Source organism: Aedes albopictus, chromosome 2 (assembly GCF_035046485.1).
Source record: "Aedes albopictus strain Foshan chromosome 2, AalbF5, whole genome shotgun sequence".
Lineage (NCBI taxonomy): Eukaryota > Metazoa > Arthropoda > Insecta > Diptera > Culicidae > Aedes > Aedes albopictus.
In genome coordinates this window covers 41,258,756-41,268,300 of record NC_085137.1, presented here as the reverse complement: position 1 = coordinate 41,268,300, position 9,545 = coordinate 41,258,756, and the positions used below count along the sequence as shown (strand labels likewise).

Here is a 9,545-nt window from a genome sequence, read left to right as displayed (position 1 = left end):
TCGCTTAGCAGCGGTTAGCGACGGATAGAAACGTATAAATACGGAATTTTGCGGTCAGCAAAGGAAGTGGAATTCCCCATGATGCTAATAAACTTTTTTTGAGTTTTTGTTTTTCTGAGACAAAAGTGATGCAAATCTCTAGAACAACTTTTTATTTTGGCGATATATTTGAGTTTTTTTTTTCATTTTCCGAATGCTTTTCTCGAGCATTTAGTGCAGAAATTCTAGAAGAAATTTAAGGATCCTTTAAGTTTTTTTTTAGATTTAAAAAAAATTTTCGCAATACCTCTGCTCATAATTTGAGAAAATTCTTGAAGACTGCCTTTCGAAATTTTCTAGAAAAGTCGGGACGCGCCAACATATTTTTACAAATAATTTGCATCGCGCTTACATTTGAAATGAAAAAACGTAGAACACTTTCAGTATTATTTTTTTCAAATTCACAGAAAATTTGGGAATCTAATGTCTATTTTGAAATGTTTTCACAGAAATTGACCAAAGTTTTTTTTTTTGGTGAAATTGCGAAACATTAGTTTCATAGATTGTATGTAAGGTTGTGTCAGTGTGTCAAATTTCAGCAAACTTAGATACTTAGAGAGGTTGTTCAGGGCGGCTGATAATGAATCATTTGCATATCACTAAAGTGTTCTCCGAAAGTGACGTTAGCAAAAAACGTTAAGCCACATCCCAAGTTTGAGAGAGCAAGAAAACTAGGAGATTAACAATAATTTATAATTAACCACCTATCCTTGTCGGTATATTTGACATTCTACAAACACAAAAAGCTGATATGCAAATGAAAACAAAATAGGCTCATTCCAGCTTAAGCCGTTAATACAAACGGAGCCAAGCTCTATATTTGCTTTCGTGAAAAGTACCCTCTATCTTTGTGGTCCTAATCAGGGTTTAGTGCATACTTTATTGAAAGCGTATTGTTAAATAATACAAGAATTTGAATAAGATATTTTAAATGTACTTTAACTTTGAACCACAAATTATTGGTTAAATTAGAAAAAGCCCAAAAAACAATTTCAGGGGACATTTGCCAAAACAGACATCATTATTTTTTTAGATCAAGTACATGGTCCATTCCCACTACTCTCACTTTTAATCACCATAATTTTTGAAAATATGCAATGACTTCATTACATTACAAGACTTGAGTTCAAACGCGCAGAAAATAGAGACTTTTTTAGTGACAAACACAAAAAAAAAACCACTAAAAAGTGGCTTGCTATCAGCCCTGCAGTAGATGCTACAAAGATTGCTCCGAGACTTCCTTCAGAGATTTCAAGGAATTTCTAGACATTCCCCTGAGACTTCCAACAGGAGTTCCTTTGAAGTTTCCTTCAAAAATATCCCCCAAAAACTCTTGGAGAAAATTCAGGAAAAAAGCTGAAGCAACACCTGGCGAAATTACTTGGGAAACTCTGAGGTTGTTTAACGAAGTCCAGTACGAACTGTTCCAGGAATTCATGTAAACATTTCTAGTGAATCTATAGGCAAGCTGAATACACTTATATAGACTGTTTCAGAGATTATAAATACACTAACGATTAACTACCATTTCTATTTGAGCACAATATCCAAAAAAGTTTCTTCTAGCTCTTATAGTAAACATGCTAACGAAGCAAATAATACCAATTTTGTTCATGTTTCTGGTAAAAGTTAAAAAATAGGGCTCTGTAATCTAGATGATTAAAATTTGAAGTTGCACAAAGTGGTAAAAAATGTAGCATAGTAGAAAAGGAAAAAATCTCACTGATAAAATATTTAATTTCCAAACACAATATAAATTGCTGTATCGATAATAAAAGATATTTCTCGATTGGTAAGAGTAATTTTTACTGGAATATTTGATCAAAAACCACCATTACGAGCCTTCTCAATACAAATTTTTTTTTGTTTCAAATTTCTCAACAACACCAGTAGCAACAAACGTTAAGCAAACGAATGTCTTAATTACTGCTTTCTGCATTTGTTTTCATGGTATGACAAGCTTTGCCATCTGAAGGATCGAATGAGCTGAAAAAATAAGTTTGTTTAAATTAAATGCGTTCAGGAAAGCTAAGAAACTGTGTGGTAGTTCTTATGTTCCGTAGAAAACCTCAAAAAATAAGAAACTTGATCTCCAAAAAAATGTTGTGGAAATGTCTTTATCGATTTTTTCCAAATTTTGAGCAAGGCATTCCTTAGACAACTTTCAAAGAAAGCGAATGTGATGAAAATTTAGATAATTTTTGATATTTAGTGATGAATAATGTTGAACTCTTAAAAAACACCTTTGTGCAAATCCGAATTTGAAAAATTTAATTATTTGTTAGAGAACTCGACTGTTCTTCCAAATATCAACACAATTGAAAGGAAATATAAAAAATATGTAGTAAAATATGCTGTACTCTGAAAGAAGTTGGTAAATATTTTTAGAACAGTTCATTTAATTTAATAAACAAAGTGTAATTATAATTTCTGAAACAGTCTATAAAGCATCCAGTAATACTATGGAATCCTCCGCATATACGGTAATATAACATACGATTACGTCTGTTTTCTAAAAATATAACTCCATTTCATTACCCAATGAACCCACTTTATCAATTCCCCACACCCAACAAAGTAATACGATCCCATCGAACCCATAAATCTCCAGCAAAACTTCCATTGTTGTGACGACCACCCTTTCAAGATTAGTACTGCAGATAAAAATAGATAAATTACACCAATTTTATCATTACACTCCAATCGCCGCCGCACCTCTTCTGTGCACTGATGCACACACTATCACAGCTCTCCAGAAAGATAGCCACCATTCGAGAAGAGGCACCAGGACCTTCCCACTCCCATCGTAATCCAGAAATAGACCCACACAATATGACATTTTCTCATTAAATTACAACACTCGCAACCAGGATCGTTTCGTTTGGAATTTTTACTCATTCTAGAAACAAATATTGTATTTCTATATATATATGTTGCCTGTTTTTCTTAAAAACCCTCCCGCGCCCTCGTTCTGTTCTGCGTTTATAAAACAAATATATACTAATCTTTCGCCTCCGGTTTTGGCGATGATGCACCAGATTCCTTCTGCGCTTCCAGGTTCTACAATTTCTACTAAACTCCGAAACGCGCAAATTGCGCGCACACGGATTGTGGGCTCCGCAAATCACGTTCGCTTTGATTAACACTAATTTAGATATCGTCGCGTTTGTTCATTTTGTTCCAACACTAAATGTGGGGAGGTTTCCTCCGCACGAAAAATAAAATAAAAAACGTTTCTCCAAAAATTCTCTCTTTTTCCTCATCTCGCTAAGGTTTTTGTGAGTATTCTTTTGTTATAACTATTGTTTTTCTTTAGAAATTTCAATTTCGTTGTTTCACAAATACTGATCTCACATTTGTTTTTTGTTTAATTATTTGCTTAGCTACGATATTGTACAGTAACAATTCAATTATTTCAACATTTGTTTTTCTGTTTGTGATATATGAAGTCATAAGGAGAAAGATTTGTCTGCGAAGAAATAGAGAGAAAGAGATAGCGTTCTAGAGTAGTATTCCGCCGAACGGCACACACGCACAGGATGGGAAACGTCGAAAACACGTACACACGAACTTCTTATTTTTGGGTTTTGCTGAACGTTCTAGGTTGATCTATCTACAGAGGATGATGAAGCACCGGCAGCGGTGCCGCTTCCGCCGGCGCACATGCTGGCCATCGGGGACGTCAGGGACGATATGCTGGCGGAGCACGAGTGCCGGCAGGGCTGCGGCGAGGTCGGATTCGACAGGCCGGATTCGTGGATTGGCGACAGCGTAGGGCTGCGATTACGTATCAGGATCTTGCGTCGGTTGCGCCGGTAGGAGGCCGACGTTGGCGGATGGACCGGTATGCGAATCGTTGTCGGTTGTTGCTGCTGTTGTTGCTGGTGCTGTTGTTGAAGTTGTTGTTGCTGAACAAAGATGAGCGTATCGGCCAGCTCTTGCAGGTCGTCGGTGGTATTCTTGAGCTTGCGTCGTGCCGGTGGTGGTAGAGCGGGCATCGTCGGAGGTGCCTCGGTTCGGATGGTGGACGTCGGCAGATCTGACGGGTTTTGGTGATGTTGGACGGATGGCGATCCTGGTCCGCAGGCGGATATTCCTGCGGCTACCACAGCGGTACATTCGGTTGACGAGAGCGGCCGAACCTGGTTCTGTTTGACGCCGGTGGAGGTGGTTGATGCTGGATTGATGCCAGGCCGGCATCGAGGTCGACGGTAGCGATCAATCATTCTGATCATGTGCCTTAGACGAACAACTGGCCAAGGCCGGACAAGCCTGGCCCGTGGACGCTTCGGTACCGGAGAAACGCTGGTGGGTACTAGGGTTATGTCGTTTCCGTTGGCGTCGTTCACAATGCGATTGTTGTTGCCGTTGCTCGTCGAACTCATGCTGGTGTAGTTGTTGTTGATCGCGTTGTGCTCGCCTACAGACGCGTTGTCATAGAGTCCGTTTCCGCTACTGTTACTGCTACCGGTACTAGTGCTACAGTTATTGTTGCTAACACAGTTATTATTCCTATTGTTATTGGCACGATTTTCATTATTTGTCAGTTCATAGGGATTCAGTTGCTGTTGTCGCTGAAAATGATTATGTTCTACTACGTTGGTTATCTCCGGGAAGGACGGCGCGGATCCATGCTGCTGGACTACAGCGGAAATCGATCGCAACGGGTCTCCCGGGACGTCCGGACTATCCGGGACGTTCGAACAACAGTTCCATTTCCTTTTCCAGCGGTGGTGCTTGGTGAGAGTTTTGACGCAACAACGTTTCTCCTGCAGAGCAGCCGTTAGCTGTTCGCTTTTATCCAAAGTGCTTCCCGAAGAAAGCTTGACCTTAAAACTACAAAATGTGCACTGTTCACTGTAGTGAACGTACGATTCCGCTGTAGTGGTTGTCTCAAAGTCATCTCCGTTGACTGTTTGACGAAACTGTGAACAGCAGTGAAATGTACGAGATTCACATTTTTCGCGGGGATGACCTTTGACAGCGGCAATATTTCGTTCTTCCAGCATTGAACACATGTAGAACGCTGCCTTCTGGTGGGTTGCGGTTGATGCACTGGTAGCAGCCGTTGATAGCGAGACCGCATCTAGGTTCCGCAGGCCTGCCGAGGTGATGTTGTTGGTACATTCTTTTGAGTTATCACAGCAATGCAAGGTACGAGGTCGTTGACGGTTCAAGTCATTCAGCGTGCCCGACACGGGTAGAACCGAGGGATTGATCGAAGAACAGACGTAGACCTCGGGGAGGTGATTAGCTTTGGTACAGTTGGTCAGAGTGCTCAGCTTGGAGGTCGTGCCTATGGTAGAGGTGGTTGTTGAAGGACCGTTTGCGAGGTGCCGTGCGTTCTGAGCAATTGTTGGCAGATTGGTCATCACATTTTGACGATTGTTGCGTATGTACTCGTAGGTGGTGAGACCGAGGAATGAGATGTAGACGTGAAAAAAGCATAGGTGGATGAGAAGGCCTGCTGCTATCGCAGCCAAGATTCCCAGGAATCCGATGCACACCAGGAATATGGTGTTGTTGACGCTGATCCCGGTTGCTTCGAGAGGTTTATCGGTTGTCGGTTCCACTGACTCGGTGACATTATCTACGGTCGAGTCGTTGAAGAATGTCTGGTTTAGTAGCAAATCCTGTGCAGAACTAGTGATGTTATCCAACAATGTCGGTAGTGGAGTGTTAGCAAGAGTATCGTTTCCAAGATCGGTATCCGTTTGATCTGTAGCAGAGTTAACAATGGTAGGACCGGTAGTAACGGTGTCGTTCGCGAAGCCAAACCAGGCCAAGTTAAGCCACTCGGGTTGCACATGGTAAAGGACAATTTCCACAACAGCTGCGGCCAGGATGACCAACGCTGCGATGACAGCACTCACCACGCACATAAGGAATGCCGCATAGTTTCGACCGCCGACACAGTGATTCAACCATTTGCAATGGTGATCAAACGTTCCGACGCACTTGTTACAGACACTACAGTGTTTGGTCCGATGACTAGTGGTTTTGATGTTGCACAGATGGCAACGTCCGTTCTCAATCACGTGCGAGTGCTTACTGCGGTCGAACTCGGGCACAACGGTCCGAGTGCTCTTGCGACGAAGCTCTATGTCGGCTGGATCGAGCAACAGTGCTGCCAGATGAGAAACCAGATGGAGCAGATAGAGCGCGGTGAGCAGATAGTACAGTGGCGCTTGCACCGAAGGATTCAAGGCCGGTATGAGCAAGCCAAAGGTCGAGTAACCGAACAGAATCAACGCAAACCAACCGACTAGCTGCAGAGGATGCAACGGTAGCTGCAGTCCATGTACCCGCCGATCCTTGCGGTATTCCGAAGCGCCCAAATTATCTTGCGATGAACAGAACCGATTCCTCGTGAGTTTCCGACTGTGCTTGACTAAAACCTTCCGTAGCGTTACTGTAGATGCGGCACCTCCTTCGTGTTTCGGCTGTTCCAGCTGGTGATGCTCTGTGAGCATGATATTCAATCCAGAATCGATGGGTTATTGACACCTTTTCTTGTGCTGTGGTTGGCAATTGTTCTACCATCATAATACACTCGATTCGTCCCGATAAACACAGACGCACATACACACAATCTCACTCGTAGACCGACGCCGCGACCACGCAAAGTTTGCCGTCAGTTGGCTTTATCGATTGCAATTGTTCTTCACACCCGATGTTTTGCCTCCCACGCTCCAAAAGGATAATGTTACAAAACACTTCCCACCCTCTTCTAAGTCGCAGTCACGCAGCGTTATTCCGTATTTCATATAAAGGCATTCCCTGTCGTCATCACCACCGCAGCACTTTGGGCACTTTTAATTCGAAATCCAATCAGCAAACTTCTATTACGTTGCTCCTTCTCATTATTCGCGAACCGTATCCACAACGTGAAACGCCTTGCAACGCTGGACTTGAGCTATTTTTAATCCGTCATCTCAAATTCCAGGCACACACAGACACTATTTTCCTATCTACGATTTTTCCTATGTCACACTTCGGGAAGGCTACTTCCTTTTTCTACTAGCGTCGTCAGCGACGGTCGTAACAACACTCAGCCGAACTGAAGCCAGCTCGTCCGTCGTACTCCAGCTAGGTACGACTCGGTTCACTCACATCTGTTGTACTCCAGGCGGGTTTGCGTGTCGTTCCAGTTACTGCGAAGTCACGTACCGAGTTCATCGGTTGCCATCACACCGCACCTCCTCGTCACAATCGCCACCGCACACAGACACGCCGTCCAATGTTACACACCCCTTCCTTGATCAGAGGCCAAGCAGGATAACGGCATTACATAATGGAATTCACCAAAATTTCCGCGCCATGTGCCACCTTCCAAAACAACACTTCGAACTTTCAATATGTTTCGCCAAACTTTCTGCACTGATAACGATTTTAATCCTCAATTGTAACTGTCACCAGCTCGTACATCCAACTATAAAGAACCGCGTCACAACCGGATGTCCACCAGCCAGCCGACTTACTATCCAGGTAGTATACGTTTCACTTCCCGACGAGGACTACAACAACGGTCGCCCATCGACATCATTTTCCACTTCTCATTGTTGCACACCACGCGCATTCCCAGCCCACAGCACAGTGCTGGTACGGCGCGACGACGGATATCAATCAAGATGACGACGATGACGACGGATGTAGGGGGAAGGCAGTTTTCACCGTTTCACGCTCTTAAAAGTCCGAGGATGATTTCGAGTTTTGCGACCGGTTCGGATGGTGTCTCAACTGTGACTGAGCGTCGTCATCGTAGGAAAACTACACGAAGGATAACGAACGTTGGATGGGAGTTCCTATGAGAGACCAGCGGAAATGAACCACTGAGTGCCCGGAGTCGAGAAACCCGGGAAGGCGGAGAAGGAGGCTGAGTAACACGTGAGAAGAAGGATGTGTCAAATCAGGAAATGTGCACCGTGGTTTAGAGACTATCATGATACAATTTGAGATGTTGAAGATCTTCAAAGAAATTAAAACATTCCCTATGCTTAGTTTAGACTAGAATATCAAGGGTCTACAAAAATGGTACCTCCATTTCACATGTATAGAGTTTCAATTATGTACTTGGAAGTCTATGTAGCATCATCGAGCATTAACATATTTTTGTTATCTTTTTTTAGAAAACCTTACAGACGTTATCGGTCTTTAGTCTATTCGTCTACAAATAGATTCAACAAACTTAGGCAACGTAACTTCGTCACACTACTGTTACGAATGTAGGTCTGAAGTTCTGCTCTCTAGAGTAATTTAGTTGGTCTGGAATATCCCAAAAGCAGTTAGCTACTAACATTTTATTGCAAGAATAGCTATTGTACTGATTTAGATGTCAAGAACTGAATTCCAGTACAGTTTGGACAAACCTGAATGTCCCAATTGGAATTGGAAGACTAGGGCCAGTAACCATAGTTGAATATGCAACATTATAGATATCGATACTGCTACGAGTGTGGACCTGAAGTTCTGCTCTTCGGGATATCAAATTTGTCCCATGGTTCCTTCAGAGATTTTTCCAAGGACTCTTGAAAGAATTTCTCTTGGGATATTCCTCTAAAAAATTCCACATGGATTCGTCCATCCGAGGAACCCCAGCAGGCATCTCAAATGGACTGAATAAAAAAAGATGGAAAAAACTTTTGGAAAGCCTCTTGGAATTTTTCCAGGAATGCCTGATGGGCTCCTGCTAGAAATTTCTGATGGGATTCCTTCATGGCTATCTTCAAGGATTCCTCCAGAAAATGATCCGATAATCCGATTGATGCAAGGATTCCGCAACGGATTCCTCTCCAGAATTTTTTGCCGGGATTCCTTCATGAACTTCTACTTGGATATCTTCAAGCATTCTTGCTGGGATATCTCAAGCATTTTCAAATGGTATTTCTGCACTTATTACTATAAGGAATCCTCCAGGAGTTCCTCGAATCTTGGGAAATTCCCGAGGAACTGTTGGAGTTTTTTTCAGAGAATTTCCAGAGAAAGTTTCGGAGATTTTATGACGAAATTCTTGAAAATTCTCGGAAGAATTTTTGGAGAATTACCTCCGAGTATTCTCCAAGAATGTCTACAAGAATCCTCTAAGAATTCCTTTGAGATTAACCCTTATGTGGCCGACAGGGTACCCGGGTACCCAGCGCCCATTTAAAAAGCACGGTGTAGAAAAAAGCAAAACGTTTGTCGGACACATAACGTTTAAAAATAAAAATCTTAGGAAATTCTACAAGAACTCCTCCGGGATATCTCCAAGAATAAATCAGGAAATCCCTCAAGAATTTATCAGGGATTTCTTCAAGAATTGCTCCGGGATTTTTCCAAGAATTCCTCCGGGATTTCTTCGACATCCTCCGGGAATTCTACATTCTCCAAGCATTCATCCAGGAATTATCCAAGAATTCCTCCAGGAATTCTCCCAGAATTCCTTCAGGAATTCTCCAAGAATTCCTCCAGAAAAGAATTTCTCTGGGAATTCTCAAAGAATTCCTCTGGGTATTCTACAAGAATTC

General features: G+C 42.5%; 2 protein-coding genes across 2 annotated transcripts in view; both read right to left on the bottom strand.

The window, feature by feature from the left end:
- LOC109421312 (tRNA-dihydrouridine(16/17) synthase [NAD(P)(+)]-like) overlaps positions 1 to 9,545 on the bottom strand; it is a 502,248-nt gene that overhangs the window by 437,150 nt on the left and 55,553 nt on the right. The gene's annotated exons all lie outside the window — the stretch shown is intronic.
- On the bottom strand, positions 3,611 to 7,906 carry LOC109621806 (uncharacterized). The gene has a single exon (XM_020075947.3). It carries the CDS (start codon positions 6,510 to 6,512, stop codon positions 3,639 to 3,641), a length of 2,874 nt encoding a protein of 957 aa, XP_019931506.2. The 5' UTR covers positions 6,513 to 7,906; the 3' UTR covers positions 3,611 to 3,638.

Coding starts and splice junctions, on each gene's coding strand:
- LOC109621806 (XM_020075947.3), bottom strand. CDS start 6,512: ATGCTCACAGAGCATCACCAGCTGGAACAGCCGAAACACGAAGGAGGT.